This window comes from Heterodontus francisci, chromosome 7, assembly GCF_036365525.1.
Source record: "Heterodontus francisci isolate sHetFra1 chromosome 7, sHetFra1.hap1, whole genome shotgun sequence".
NCBI lineage: Eukaryota > Metazoa > Chordata > Chondrichthyes > Heterodontiformes > Heterodontidae > Heterodontus > Heterodontus francisci.
The window spans coordinates 135,266,422-135,282,713 of record NC_090377.1 but is presented as its reverse complement, the minus strand read 5'-3'; the positions used below and the strand labels follow the sequence as shown (position 1 = coordinate 135,282,713).

Genomic DNA, 16,292 nt, shown 5'->3' with positions numbered 1-16,292 from the left:
TTTTGAATTGTTTTGAGTTAGTTGAACTGTATAAAAAGGGAGGGAACTTCTAAGGAGAGAAGAGAACTTCCAAGGAGAGAAGAGAAGACCCCAACCCAGCTCTGCTTTCTAGCACTTCTCTAAAAGATACCGAGAAGTCCACTGTGTCAACTCATCTCATCTCCTATCTTTGAAGAAAAGCCTACTAAATTAATTCTCACAGTTGCCTGAAAAGAACTGTTCTAAAAGGTCCCAGTGACCCACCTATGTGTACTGAGGACAGACTGTATGCCAGTTTTAGAACTCAACATATCTCATCTGCTGTTTCTTCAAGAATACGCAAGTATTCAGCCCGGTGTTTTTTTTTTTGTCTGTAATACTGCTCTAAAAACAAAAATCCTTTTATATTTCTGGTTAGCTGGTGTACGTGTGTGAGTGAGGAGCTAAGGTAAAAAGGGCACTTCAATATTTCAATCTGTGTGTTTATGCTTTACTTCATTACTGGTTAAGACTTGTTTTATAATAAACTGATAATTTTGTTGTTTATTAAAGAAAGCTGGTTGGTGTGTTTTATTCTGGGATAAAAATAGTCTATGATTGACCCTATCAGTAAGTGGTAAAAAAATTTAAATAGATGTTCTGAGCCATGGAGAAGTGGAACTAGAATAAACAGTGCACTCTTCCCACCTCGGTCGTAACACAAGCCTTTCCGCTATCTCCACTCTCACTTCCTTTAGCAACCTGGAATGCAAGCCATCCAGACCAGGCAACTTATCCACTCTCAGCACAACCAACCCCTCCAGTACATCTGGCCTATCATTTTTCACCCCATCTATTACCTATACCATCTCCACTTCTACTAATATTTTGTCAGCATCCTCTTCCTTAGTAAACACCGATACAAAGCACTGATTAAGTATTCTAGCCTTGCCCTGTGCCTCTCAGCATGTATCACTCTCTTTGTCCCTAATAGGCCCCACTCCTCCTCTTACTACCTGCTTACTATTTACATGCTGGTAGATCATTTTTGGATTTCCTTTTATGTTAACTGCCATTCTATTCTTATATTCTCTCTTTGCCAGCCTTATTTTCCTCTTCATTTCCCTCTCAACTTATTGTATTTGGCCTGGTTCTCGCTTGAAGAATTCACCTGACATGCATCTTACACCCTCTTTCTGTTTAATCATATGCTCTATCACCCTCGTCATCAAAAGAGCCCTGGCTTTAGTTCTGCTACCTTTCTCCCTTGTTGGAATATACCTACCCTGTACCAGAAATATCTCCTCCTTAAAGATCACCCATTGTTCCATTACAGTTTATCTTGTCAATCTTTGGTTCCATTTTACCCTGGCTAGATCCCGTCTCGTCCCATTGAAGTTAGTCCTCTTCCAATTTAGAAGTTGTACTTTAGATTGTTCCTGGCTCTTCTCCATTACAATTTAAACCTTATACGATGATCACTCTTACACAAGTGTTCGCCCACAGACACTTTCTCCACTTGGCCCACCTCATTCCCCAGCACCAGGTCTAGCAATGCCTCCTTCCTAGTTGCATCGAGAACATACTGGCCAAGGAAGTTCTCCTAAATACATTTTAGAAATTCCTCACCTTCCTTACCCATTAACATTATGCCTATCGATATTGGATAATTAAAGTTCCCCCAATGGCACCACCCTATAGTTCTTTCACATCTCTGTGATCTCCCTGCAGATTTGCTCCTCTATCTCTCTCTCTCACTATTTGAAGGCCTATCGAATACCCCCAGTAGCATCATACCCTTTTTGCTTCTCAACTCTAACCAAATGGATTCTGTCCTTGCCCCCTCAAGAACATCCTCTCCCAACAATACAAGGTTTTCTTAATCAGTACCTTCATTCCACCTCCCTTTTTTGCTTCCCTATTTTCCCTATCTAGTGCATGCAACTGAGAATAATCCAGCGATTAATGCATTCAACGTCCTACTTTTTAAACATCCTCCCTAGCTCCAGAAAATCTGACCATAGGACAAAGAAGTGACAGGTCAAGATTGATGGAGGTCAAAAGGTTAACCTCCTGTTATCGGTTTCACTTTTGAAGTGTTTTGAGTTAGAGTTGAACTGTATAAAAAGGGAGAGAACTTTCAAGTACCTCCTCTCCATGTCATTTGTACCGACATGTACCACAACTGTCAATGCACAATTCTGGGTCCAGTAGAGGTCTGTCACTGTATAACAGAGAGGTACAGTACAGTTGGGTACAGGTCTGTCACTGTGTAACACTGGCATACAGTATTAGTGGATACAGGTCTGTCACTGTATAGCACTGGGTACAAGTGGAACACTTATAAAAACACATGCTGAATATTCAAAGAACATTCTGAGAGGATTCTGAGAGACAGGATTTATGATTATTTGGAAAAGCATGGTTTGATTAGAGACAGTCAGCATGGCTTTGTAAGGGGCAGGTCATGCCTCACAAGCCTTATTGAATTCTTTGAAGATGTGATAAAACACATTGATGAAGGAAGAGCAGTGGATGTGGTGTATATGGATTTTAGCAAGGCGTTTGATAAGGTTCCCCATGGTAGGCTCATTCAGAAAGTGAGGAGGCATGGGATACAGGGAAAGTTGGCTGTCTGGATACAAAATTGGCTGGCCCATAGAAGACAGAGGGTGGTAGTCAATGGAAAGTATTCAGCATGGAGCTCGGTGACCAGTGGTGTTCTGCAGGGATCTGTTCTGGGACCTCTGCTCTTTGTGATTTTTATAAATGACTTGGATGAGGAAGTGGAAGGCTGGGTTAGCAGGTTTGCCGATGACACGAAGGTTGCTGGAGTTATGGATGGTGTGGAAGGCTGTTGTAGGTTGCAACGGGACATTGACAGGATGCAGAGCTGGGCTGAGAAGTGGCAGATGGAGTTCAACCTGGAAAAGTGTGAAGTGATTCATTTTGGAAGGTCGAATTTGAATGCAGAATACAGGCTTAAAGACAGGATTCTTGGTAGTGTGGAGGAACAGAAGGATCTTGGGGTCCATGTCCATAGATCGCTCAAAGTTGCCACCCAAGTTGATAGGGTTGTTAAGAAGGCGTATGGTGTGTTGGCTTTCTTTAACAGGGGGATTGAGTTTAAAAGCCGCGAGGTTATGCTGCAGCTCTATAAGGCCCTGGTTCGACCACACTTGGAATATTGTGTTCAGTTCTGGTCGCCTCATTATAGGAAGGATGTGGAAGCTTTAGAGAGGGTGCAGAGGAGATTTACCAGGATGCTGACTGGACTGGAGGGCCTGTCTTATGAAGAAAGATTGAGGGAGCTAGGGCTTTTCTCATTGGAGCGAAGAAGGATGAGAGGTGACTTGATAGAGGTGTACAAGATGATGAGAGGCATAGATAGAGTGGATAGTCAGAGACTTTTTCCCAGGGTGGAAAGGGCTATCACCAGGGGGCATAATTTTAAGGTGATTGGAGGAAGGTTTCGGGGAGATGTCAGAGGTAGGTTCTTTACACAGAGAGTGGTGGGTGCGTGGAATGCGCTGCCAGCGGTGGTAGTAGAAGCAGATACATTAGGGACATTTAAGCGACTCTTGGATCGGTACATGGATGATAGTAGAATGAAGGGTATGTAGGTAGTTTGATCTTAGAGTAGGTTAAAGGTTCGGCACAACATCGTGGGCCGAAGGGCCTGTACTGTGCTGTACTGTTCTATGTTCTATGTTCTAACAAAGAACAGTATAGCACAGCAACAGGCCATTCGGCCCTCCAAGCCTGCGCCAATCTTGATGCCTGCCGAAACTAACACCTTCTGCACTTCCGGGGCCCATATCCCTCTATTCCTTTCCTATTCATGTATTTGTCAAGATGTCTCTTAAACGTCGCTATCGTATCTGCTTCCACCACCTCCCCTGGCAGCAAGTTCCAGGCACTCACCACCCTCTGTGAAAAGAACTTGCCTCGCACATCCCCTCTAAACTTTGCCCCTCGCACCTTAAACCTATGTCCCCTAGTAACTGACTCTTCCACCCTGGGAAAAAGCTTCTGACTATCCACTCTGTCCATGCCGCTCATAACTTTGTAAACCTCTAATCATGTCGCCCTGCCACCTCCGTCGTTCCAGTGAAAACAATCCGAGTTTTTCCAACCTCTCCTCATAGCTAATGCCCTCCAGACCAGGCAACATCCTGGTAAACCTCCTCTGTACCCTCTCCAAAGCCTCCACGTCCTTCTGGTAGTTTGGCGACCAGAATTGCACACAATATTCTAAGTGTGGCCTAAGGTTCTGTACAGCTGCAACATGACTTGCCAATTTTTATACTCTATGCCCCGAACGATGAAGGCAAGCATTCCGTATGCCTTCTTGACTACCTTATCCACCTGCGTTGCCACTTTCAGTGACTTGTGGAGAAACACATGCGCAAGATTCCCAATTACAGCCTAAGCATGATCGCAAATGGATAAATGCAGTAATCAGAGGAAAATAATCTCTAAAATTCCAACAGAAAGAAATGAGAATAGAGAACCACTGGGATAAATATAAGCACATGCAGAATTGTAGTAAAATTGGTCAGGGGACAAAGAACTAACTGAGTAAAAGGCATAACTGCAAATGCAAACCGAACACTAAGAAATCCTTTCATTACTATTACAGGTAGAGACAGTCAGAGAAGAGGTGAAAACCTAAAAAATTAATGGAGCTGAAAGAGAGAATGAGCACAAGATAATTAAAGAATTGAATGAATAATTCTTCCAAGTACTCACTGGAGCACTGTGCCCTTCCTAACTGGTGAGAACCCCAGTAAAGGCAATTATTTCAACAGAAATAAGATGGAAAACAGAAAGATACAAATCCTCAGGACTAGAAGCACCCAAAGTACTTTGATACAAGAGTTTTATTTTTATACTAAAATGTTAGAATTCTGTGTTTTAAAAAACTGAGAAAAAGGATTTTCAGTGGACATGGACACCTGCAAATAGCAGAAATGTTTGGATGTTGACTTTGTATACAAGAATAGGAAAAGCAAGCAGTTTCAAGGAGGCCAGCCAGAAGTTTTGACCTCCTCACAGCAACACTTTGAGTGACAGTGGAGACTATGTCTGGTCATGTAATCGGCTCAGAAAGGTTTTGCTTTCACTTTTAAAACCAGTGAGTTGGACAAAGAGCAGAAATTTGAAACATAGACCCGACCTGCCTGGAGACGAGAGAAAAAGATCTCTCTTTGTAAAGGAGACTTGCACCTCTTGAAAGGAAATCCTGTATTTGAAAGGTGGCAGATTCCTATTGCCTCCTGTCTCTGAAGAATTCCTGCATCCAGTGTGGTTCCTGTTTCCTCCTGTGTTTTGGGAAATCCTGGAACCTGAAGAAAGCTTCTACTGCTATACTGCTGCTGTGAATCCTAAACAGACCTGTTGCTACACCCCTGCTGAAAGATGTATGTGACGCCTGCTGTAATCGAATTGCCTTGAACGCCTACCCATCACAGACCGTTCATCAACCTCGTCTGGAGAGACTTCGAGTGGCATCCGACTATTCCACTCCGTGACACCTCACCCAACCGAAGAATTTCCTACCAGAACGTGACAAACTGAATTATTTTATTATTCCTTTTATTCATATAAAACAGCTGTAAACCAAAATCCATTTTTTCCCAAGTTAACTTTTTTTTTTAATATACTATGGGGACCGATCAAAAGTAACCTAACTAACAAACTAACTGTGGAGCTGTGGAGACAATTTATAAAAAACTAACAAGCAGAAGCTAACAGGACAGCTGCAGATAGCTTAATAGTAACCTATTGTTTAATAATCAGCCTAACGGTTCAAGGAGGGGGAATGTGAAACTACTGAAATAAAATGCAGAAATAAAATGCTGGTATGAATGAACCAATCATGCACTGACAACAGAAGTCTGCAAGCCAATCAGAAACAAAGGGGGGGCGTTACTAGTTTTGTTTGAATAGCTATAAGAAAGGCTTGCTGTAGTGAGCACACGTTCTTTTGTTTTGCTTTTTGTGTCCTTGCAATGTAACAATTACGTACGGCAATAAAGTTTCTAAAAGTTACGGTCGGACTTCGTCTCTCTTTGTAACTGATGGAATCCAACAGCATGATGGCTAGGGAAATAAGGAGCTTTTCATATATATAGATTTCTCTCATTAGTGGCTAAGACTATTTTTTTGATAATAAATAGCTAATGTTGTTGTTGTTTAAAGAAACCTGGTTGGTGTACTTTATTCTGGAGGACAAATAGAGTCTAATTGGCTATCCTTCGGTAGGTGGGAAAAATTAATCGATATGCTGTGACCCATGGAGAAGTGGGACTAAATTAACAGTGTATTTCTCCCATCATGGTCGTAACAACCTCAACAACAACAGCTTGAATTTATGTAGCACCTTTAACGTGGTGAAACATCCTAAGATGTTTCACAGGAGTGTCATCAAATAAAATTTGATACCAAGCCACTTATGGAGATATTAGGCCCGACGACCAAACGTTTAGTCAAAGAGCTAGGTTTTAAGGAGCGTCTTAAAGGAGGAAAGAGGGGTACAGAGGTTTAGGGAGGGTGTTCCAGAGCTTAGGGCCTTGGCAGCTGAATGAACTTAAGTTTACAGAGGGTAGAACATGAGAGGCTGGCCAGGAGTGCATTGGAATAGTCAAGTCTGGAGGTAACAAATGCAAGGATGAGGGTTTCAGCAGATGAGCTGAGGGGGACCGGAGTCATGCAATGTAACAGAGGTGGAAAAAGGCAATCTTAGTGACGGTGTGGATATGTAGTTGGAAGCTCCCATCAGGATCAAGTAATACATCAAGGTTGCGAGCAGTCTGGTTCAGCCTCAGGCAGTTGCCAGGGAATGAAGTTCATGGCAGGGATTTAAACAATGACTTCAGTTTTCCCAATATTTAGTTGAAGTTTCTGCTCATCCAGTGCTGGATACTGGACAAACAGTCTGACAATTTAGAGGCAGTAGCAGGGTTGATAAAGCTGGTAGTGAGGTAGAGCTGGGGGTCAGGTACATGTGGAATCTGATGATTTTTCAGAGGAGCAGCATGTAGATGAGAATTAGGAGGAAGCCAACAGTAGAGCCTTGCTGGACCTCGGGTCCTCACTGGAGGTCAAGTTAACAGTGCAGGGGCAGGAAGAGAAGCCACTGCAGGTGGTTCTACGGCTATGAGTGGATAAACGTATTAGTTTTGACCTTCCAGAATTTCGTAGATTCTAGAATAGTTCCATAGATTGGAAGGTAGCAAACCTAACTCCGCTATTCAAGAAAGGAAGGAGAGAAAAAACAGAGAAATATTGCCCAGTTAGCCTATCAGTAGTAGAGAAAATGCTAGAACCTATTTGGGATGTAATAACAAGACATTTAGAAAATCACGCAATTGGGCAGTCAACACAAATTTATGAAAAGGAAATAGTGTTTGGCTAGTCTGTTAAGAGTTTTTTTGAGGTTGTAAATAGCAGGGTAGATAAGGGGGAACCAGTAGATGTCGTGTATTTGGATTTTCAAAAAGCATTCAATAAGGTACCACACAAGAGGTTATTACACAAAATTAGGGCTCATGGGATTGGGGGTAATATATTAGCTTGGATTGATGATTGGTTAATAAACAGAAAAGAGTAGGAATAAATGGGTCATTTTCAGGTTGGCACACTGTAACTAGTGCGGCTGTGCAAGGATCAGTACTTGGACCTCAACTATTTACAATCAAGTTTTCTGACAATGCAAATTTAGATGGGAAAGTTTGCAGTGAGGATGCTGCAAAAGGATTTAGACAGGTTAAGTGAGCAAGCAAGAACGTGGCTGAAGGAATATAATGTGGAGAGATAAAAGCAAAATATTTTTTGAATGAAGAGAGACTGGGAAACGTTGGTTGTCCTTGTACACAAACAACAAGCAGTTAGGAAAGCAAATGGTGTGATAGCCTTTACGGTAGTCATAGAGTCATTTATGGCACAGGAGGCTGCCATTAGGCCCATCAAGTCCATGCCGGCTCTCCACGGAGCTATGCTGTCAGTCCCACTTCTCAGCTCGATCCCCGTAGCCCTGCAAGTCTATTTCTCTCAGGTGGCCATCCAACTTCCTCTTGAAGTCATTGATTGTCTTCACTTCCATCGCCCTTGTGGACAGCGAGTTCCAAGTCATTACCACCCGATGTATAAAAAAACGCTTCCTTATATTCTCCCTGCATCTTTTGCCCAAAACCTTTATCTGTGTCCCCTAGTCCTTGTACCATTTGTTAATGGGAATGGCTTTTCCTTGTCTAACTTACCTAAAACTGTCATAATCTTGTACATTTCTATTAAATCTACCCTCAATCTCCGTTGTTCCAAGGAAAACAAACCCAGCTTTTCCAACCTAACCTTGGAACTAAAATCCTCCATCCCTGGAACCATTCTGGTAAATTTCCTCTGTGCCCTCTCAAGGATCCTCACATCCTTCCTAAAGTGTGGTGACCAGAACTGGAGCAATACTCCAGTTGAGGCCTAACCAGAGCTTTATAAGTGTTCAGCATAACTTCCCTGCTTTTGCACTCAATGCTTCTATTTATGAAGCCCAAGATCCCATATGCTTTACTGACCACTCTCTCAATATGTCCTGCCACCTTCAAAGATTGATGCATATGCACCCCCAGGTCCCTCTGTTCCTGCACACTCTTTAGAACTGTGCCATTAAGTATATATTGCCTCCACCTATTCCTTCTGCCGAAATGCATCACCTCACATTTTTCAGTATTAAATTCCATCTGCCACCTGTCTGCCCATTCTGCTAGACTATCTATGTCCTTTTGCAGGCAGTTCATATCATCCTCACTGTTTGCCACACCTCCAAGTTTGGTATCATCAGCAAATTTTGAGATTCTACTCTGTATTCCAAGATCCAAGTCATTTATATGTAGCAAAAAAAGCAATGGTCTCAGCACTGACCCTTGGGGAACACCACTGTCTACCATCCTCCAGTCTGAAAAGCAACTATTTACTACAACTCGCTGTTTTCGGTCCATAAGCCAATTCTTTATCCAATTGGCCACTGATCCTCCTATTCCTTGAGCTCCAATTTTCTTAAACAGCCTTTTATGTGGTACCTTATCAAATGCTTTCTTAAAATCCATATAAACAACATCCACATTCTAGGTTACTTCATCAAAAAATTCACTTAGATTTAAGCATGATCTGCCTTTTACAAATCCATGCTGACTATCTTTAATTAACCCAAATCTCTCCATGTGCCTGTTGATATTTTCCCTGATTATTGTTTCTAAAACCTTACTCACCAGTGATGTTAAACTAATTGGTCTGTCGTTGCTAGGACTGTCCTTACACCCTTTCTTGAATAAGGGAGTCACATTTGCCACTCTTCAATCCTCTGGCACCTCCCCCGTATCTAGGTAAGATTAGAAGACTACAGCAAGCCCTTCCACTATCTCCACCCCCACTTCCTTTAGCAACCTGGGATGCAAGCCATCTGGTTTATCTACCCTAAATATAGCCAACCTTTTAGTACCTCCCCTTCTCAATTTTTATCCTCTCCATTGCCTCTACTCTCTCTACTTCTACTGATATTTTGTCAGCCTCCATTTCCTTAGTGAACACTGATACAAAATACTCATCAAGTGTATTAGCCTTGTCCTCTAAGCATATATTACCCTCTCTGTCCCTAATAGGCCCCACTCCTCCTCTTACTATTTGCTTACTATTTACATGCTGGTAGAAGATCTTTGGGTTTCCTTTTATGTTGACTGCCATTCTATTTTCATATTCTCTCTTTGCCAGTCTTATTTTCCTCTTCACCCCCTTTCTCAACTTTTTGTATACGGTCTGGTTCTCACTTGAGAATTCACCTGACATGCATCATACACACTTTTTTTTTGTTTTATCAATATCTATATCTCTCTCATCAACCAAGGAGCCCAGTTCTTGGTTCCCCTTTTCACTCTTGTTGGGATGTTCCTAGCCTGTACCTGAAGCATCTCTTCCTTGACGATAACCATTGTTCAGATACTGGCTCTTCCTGCCAGTCTTTGGTTCCATTCTCCCCTAGCTAGATCCCTTCTCATTGCATTGAAATTATCCATCTTCCAATCTAGACATTCTACCTTATTTTGTTCCTTGCTTTTCTGCATTACTAGTCTAAACCTTATGATATGATGATCACTCGTACCCAAGTGCTCGCCCACAGACACTTGGTCCACCTCATTTCCCAGCAGCAGATCCAGCAATGCCTCCTTTATAGTTGGGCTGAGAACATTCTGATCAAGGAAGTTCTCCTGAACACATTTTAGAAATTCCTCCCCCTTTACACTCCCAATCGATATTGGAGTAATTAAAGTTCCCCAATATCACCACTCTATAGTTCTTGCACATCTCTGTGATTTCCCTGCAGATTTGCTCCTCTATTTCTCTCACTATTCGGAGGCCTATACAATACCCCTAGTCGTGTGATCATACCCTTTTTGCTCCTGCACTATTCTGTCCTTGTCTCTTCAAGGATGCCCTCCCTTTCCAGCACTGCAATGTCTTCCCTAATCAGGACTGCCACCCAACCATTTTTCCTTCTCTATCTTTTCTGAACACTTGTATATTAAGCACCCAGTCCTCATCATTTTTAAGCCACATTTCCATTATTGCTGCTACATCATATTCCCATACTGCTATTTGTGATAAAAGCTCACCAACCATATTCAACACACTTTGTGCGTTTACACACATGCATGGTAATCCTGTCCTTGCATTCCTCATAATCCTTCTCAGTCCACACCCATCTAATGCAGAACTACTCCCTTCTCTAGTACTAACACTCTCACCCTGCCCCCACCTAATACTTTGCTATTTCCTACTCTAGTGCTATATCACATCCAACTCTCTGTGCACCTTGGTCTTCCTCTCTTGTATTATCTCCTGGTTCCCACAACCCTGCCAAGTTAGTTTAAACCCTCAATAGCACCAGCAAATCACCCCGCAAGAAAATGTGTTCCAGTTCTATTCAGGTGCAATACATCCGGCCTGTACAGATCCCACCTTCTCCTGAACTGGTCCCAATGCCCCAGGAATCTAAAGCCCTCCCTCCTGCACCATCTTTCCAACCACGTCTGTACTCATTTGCAATCCAGAGATCACTACTTTTGATTGCAACATAAGATTTAAGAAGCATTACTGCAATAGTATTGGCTTTTGGTGAGAGCACACCCAGACTCCTATGTACAGTCTTGCTCTATCCACTCTATGGGCTCTCTTGCTGAACCTCAACACTATATTCTCTTGGTGCATTTTAATCACCCTACACACAACTCTTTTTTTTCCCCAAAAAATATACTTTATTCATAAAAATCTGTAAAAAAAAATGCATTACAAAACAGTTCAAAACAGCACCAAGTTGACATTCCAGAAAGTGCAAAGGAAATCAGTTTTCTTCAATACAGGAGTGAGTTGCCTCACAACCCTTCCATTCCATTTTACATGCCATGTACATTTTACAGCAAACCCATATTTGGTGTATACGGCCCGAGGGGTTTCCCATGGGTCCAGTCCCTCAGTGCGCTTTGGTGGGAGGGCCTTACAAAGTGGTCTTTCCCCATTGAGCCTTTGCAGCAGCTGCCCCAAGCTTTAGTGTGTCCCTCACCACATAGTCCTAGACCTTGGAATGCACCAGTCTGCAACACTCGGTCGCGGACAACTTTTTTCGTTGGAAAACAAGCAAGTTTCGGGATGACCAAAGAGCATCTTTCGCCGAATTGATGGTCCTCCAGCAGCAGTTGATGTTTATCTCAGTGTGCGTCCCTGGGAACAGCCCATGGAGCATAGACTCCTGTGTTACAGAGCTGCTTGGGATGAACATCAACAAACACCACTGCAAAGGAGGTGGACGACAGTCTCTTCCACATCACAGCCACCTCGAGGGCAGCATGTGGAGGGGGAGAGACACTGGGCGTGCAGGAAGGATCTGATGGGGAGCACTCTTCTCACCACCAGCCAAGCTACGTCTTGGTGCTTGTTTGAAAGTTCTGGTGAAGAGGCATTCTGCCGATGATGCATTCTGCCAAATGATTTTGGCAGTCTGCTCGGGGAACCATCCGACAGGATCCACCATCTCCTTTTCCAGTAGGGCTTTGAGGACATTCCGTACAGACCACTGCCTGTTGGATTGGTGGTCAAAGGTGTTTTCCCACAGAAACTTTTCCACAAAGGATACGTGGTGCAGCACAGTCCAACTGGATGGAGCATTCTGCGGCAATGTGACCAGACCCATCCTTCGCAACACTGGGGACAGACTGAACCTCAGCACGTAGTCACACTTGGTGTTTGCGTACTGGGGCTATACGCACAGCTTGATACAGCCGCACACAAAGGTGGTCATCAGGATGCAGGCGACGTTGGGTACATTTTTCCAGCCCTTATCCAGAGGTTTGAACATCAACCCTTTAGATCTCCAGATAAAGCTCCACACAATTCTCTGAAACCCGTGAATGACCCATCCCCCGCGCAGTCTCGCAGACTGGGCCCTCCTTACCCGTCCATCACATCCAGGTGCAGGTAGTCGGCCCCGCAGTCCAGCATTCGCCTGCACTCAGCCCCGAGCTGCGCCAGGTCGCTGTTGAGAATCGACGGGCCGATCCTGCAGCCCTGCGCCATCCCGGAACCACCGGCTGCCTAGCGACCGCGCCGAGCATTCTGGAACTGCTCTTCCACCCCCACCCAGCATACACTGCGGGTCGCGGCGTGGACTACAACTCCCGGTCTGCACTGCGGCCGGACGCATGCTCAGTGCTTCCCTTCTCCCGCCATGCACCGCGGGTCCCGGTGTGGAACCACATATCCCGGCTGCATTGCGGCTGCGCATGCTCATTGCTGACTCGTCATCATGTAATTGGTTTGAGGGACCAGGGATTGCAGACACCAAATCTCAACTAAAACATGAGATCCTCAGAAGGGATACACACATTGGACAAAGATGGACTAATCACAGCAGCTTCCAGTTTGAGTTTCATTTATTGGGAAGATTAGGGGGGAAAACAATAATCTTTCCCCAGAGGTTGATTGGATTGTGGAATTCTCTGACACAAATTCTTGTTAACATTGAGATTGCCAACTTTCCTTAAATTTATCCCTGGGGTTTGATCGTCTGACGTCTGCAAATATTATTGCATTTACCTTGGCTGGGTCCCCAGTAGTTGAGTACTTTTGTTTGTGGTTTTACGCCAGCAGCTGCTATGCAAGAGGTTCCAAGAACCAGGAGGCCACACACGCCAGTGCTGATGCCCTCTCCTGTAACCCTATTTCCCCAGATCCTTTTATATTTCTCCTCAATAGCTACATGTGGTGAAGTATCCCACAGTCTAATCACCATCAGTTCAAGAATGCTCCACTGTCTTCATCCGTGTTTTAGCTGATGAGCATCTCCAGATTCTCACCCCAATGGAAACAATCTTTCACTGTTTACCCAGAATAAGATCTCCAGATTTCACTCACACCTTACTGGCTGATCCTCTACCTCAGTGCCCTTCCAACTCACCGGGCTGGATTTTAAGAAGACCTCGACATCATGATCTGTGGCGGGGTGGGTGGGGGTGGTGGTGAAGATGGCTCTGGATGAGACCCGCCATGGACCTTGATGCCAGCAGGGCCTGGCCCAGCCCCCTGGTGGCGGCAAGTCTCCCTGGCGGCCCCCCACCGCTGGGTGACAGGACCACAATGGACACATTCAAATGAATAAAATGAATACATTTAAATACACTTACCTGAGCTCCTGAGGGCCCACCGTGACCTTTGGCGGCCGGCGCTCCTGCACCTTCAGATCCCCGTCTGGGGAAATGAGATGTGACACTGGTGGAGAGGGGGGAGGAGGTAAGTTATTAATTCCGGGGTTCGGGGGAAACGGGGCCAAGTACACATAATGGGTGTAGGGCATGGTGGGAGGGTTGAACTTTGTGCAGTTTGCGGGGGCAGCGGAAGGTCAGATGTCAGAGGTACGTGTTTGCGGGGGTAAGAGCAAATATTTATTGTAATTGTTACTGGGGGGTGAGAAAGGGGCATATGAAATAGATTTATTTTTGGGGGGATATTTCTTTAAAAATGTAAATATGCCGGCAGGGCTTTAAAAATGGTGCCAGCGCCTGCGCCCAGGCAGCTGAAGCCATTGCCGGGGACGGACAGCCCGCCCGCTCCACCAGATTTGGCTGAGATCGGTGGGCAGGCTCTTAAAATCCAGCCCACCCTTTTATTGGCTCTTCCTCTCTTGGCTCCACTAACCACATTGCTGCTGCTGCTCCTGGTTCTGCAGGAATTGTAAGGCCCCACTCACATCACATTCCCCAGTCTCCCAGTCCCCCCACCCACAACAGCAAACCCTCCAACCTCAGTTCCTGGTATCCCTCTCTCCACCCCAACCACCTCCTCCACCCGCCCCACCCCGATTCAATCCCCCTCTCCCCCACCCCCACCCACTGCCACTCAAACCCAAGCTCAAATTTCGCATTTAGAACATTACAGCGCAGTACAGGCCCTTCGGCCCTCGATGTTGCGCCAACCTGTGAAACCATCTGACCTACACTATTCCATTTTCATCCATATGTCTATCCAATGACCACTTAAATGCCCTTAAAGTTGGCGAGTCTACTACTGTTGCAGGCAGGGCGTTCCACGCCCCTACTACTCTCTGAGTAAAGAAACTACCTCTGACATCTGTCCTATATCTATCACCCCTCAACTTGAAGCTATGTCCCCTCGTGTTTGCCATCACCATCCGAGGAAAAAGACTGTCACTATCCACCCTATCTAACCCTCTGATTATCTTATATGTCTCTATTAAGTCACCTCTCCTCCTCCTTCTCTCTAACGAAAACAACCTCAAGTCCCTCAGCCTTTCCTCGTAAGACCTTCCCTCCATACCAGGCAACATCCTAGTAAATCTCCTCTGCACCCTTTCCAAAGCTTACACATTCTTCCTATAATGCGGTGACCAGAACTGCACGCAATACTCCAGGTGCGGCCGCACCAGAGTTTTGTACAGCTGCAGCATGACCTCGTGGCTCCGAAACTCGATCCCCCTACTAATAAAAGCTAACACACCATATGCCTTCTTAACAGCCCTATTAACCTGGGTAGCAACTTTCAGGGATTTATGTACCTGGACACCAAGATCTCTCTGTTCATCTACACTACCAAGAATCTTCCCATTAGCCCAGTACTCTGCATTCCTGTTACTCCTTCCAAAGTGAATCACCTCACACTTTTCCGCATTAAACTCCATTTGCCATCTCTCAGCCCAGCTCTGCAGCCTATCTATGTCCCTCTGTATCCTACAACATCCTTCGGCACTATCCACAACTCCACCGACCTTCGTGTCATCCACAAATTTACTAACCCACCCTTCTACACCCTCTTCCAGGTCATTTATAAAAATGACAAACAGCAGTGGCCCCAAAACAGATCCTTGCGGTACACCACTAGTAACTAAACTCCAGGATGAACATTTGCCATCAACCACCACCCTCTGTCTTCTTTCAGCTAGCCAATTTCTGATCCAAAGCACTAATTCACCTTCAACCCCATACTTCCGTATTTTCTGCAATAGCCTACCGTGGGGAACCTTATCAAACGCCTTACTGAAATCCATATACACCACATCCACTGCTTTACCCTCATCCACCTGTTTGGTCACCTTCTCGAAAAACTCAATAAGGTTTGTGAGGCACGACCTACCCTTCACAAAACCGTGCTGACTATCGCTAATGAACTTATTCTTTTCTAGATGATTATAAATCCTGTCTCTTATAACCTTTTCCAACATTTTACCCACAACCGAAGTAAGGCTCACAGGTCTATAATTACCAGGGCTGTCTCTACTCCCCTTCTTGAACAAGGGGACAACATTTGCTATCCTCCAGTCTTCCGGCACTATTCCTGTCGACAATGACGACATAAAGATCAAGGACAAAGGCTCTGCAATCTCCTCCCTGGCTTCCCAGAGAATCCTAGGATAAATCCCATCTGGCCCAGGGGACATCTATTTTCACACTTTCCAAAATTGCTAACACCTCCTCCTTGTGAACCTCAATCCCATCTAGCCTAGTAGTCTGAATCTCAGTATTCTCCTCGACAACATTTTCTTTCTCTACTGTAAATACTGACGAAAAATATTCATTTAACACTTCCCCTATCTCCTCTGATTCCACACACAACTTCCCACTACTATCCTTGATTGGCCCTAATCTAACTCTCGTCATTCTTTTATTCCTGATATACCTATAGAAAGCCTTAGGGTTTTCCTTGATCCTATCCGCCAATGACTTCTCGTGTCCTCTCCTTGCTCTTCTTAGCTCTCCCTTTAGATCCTTCCTGGCTAG

The 16,292-nt window shown here is 44.6% G+C and overlaps 1 protein-coding gene across 3 annotated transcripts in view; it reads right to left on the bottom strand.

Moving 5' to 3' along the window:
• Nucleotides 1-12,612, bottom strand: part of rpe (ribulose-5-phosphate-3-epimerase) — a 36,663-nt gene extending 24,051 nt beyond the window's left edge. For 2 of the 3 annotated variants that reach the window (XM_068036223.1, XM_068036222.1), the window contains exon 1: nt 12,458-12,612. In XM_068036223.1, the coding sequence (XP_067892324.1) occupies nt 12,458-12,579 (122 nt within the window). In that variant the 5' untranslated portion in view covers nt 12,580-12,612. The remainder of the gene's footprint in view (nt 1-12,457) is intronic. The other variant, XM_068036224.1, reaches the window with a different exon arrangement.
• Nucleotides 12,613-16,292: the final 3,680 nt, after the last annotated feature.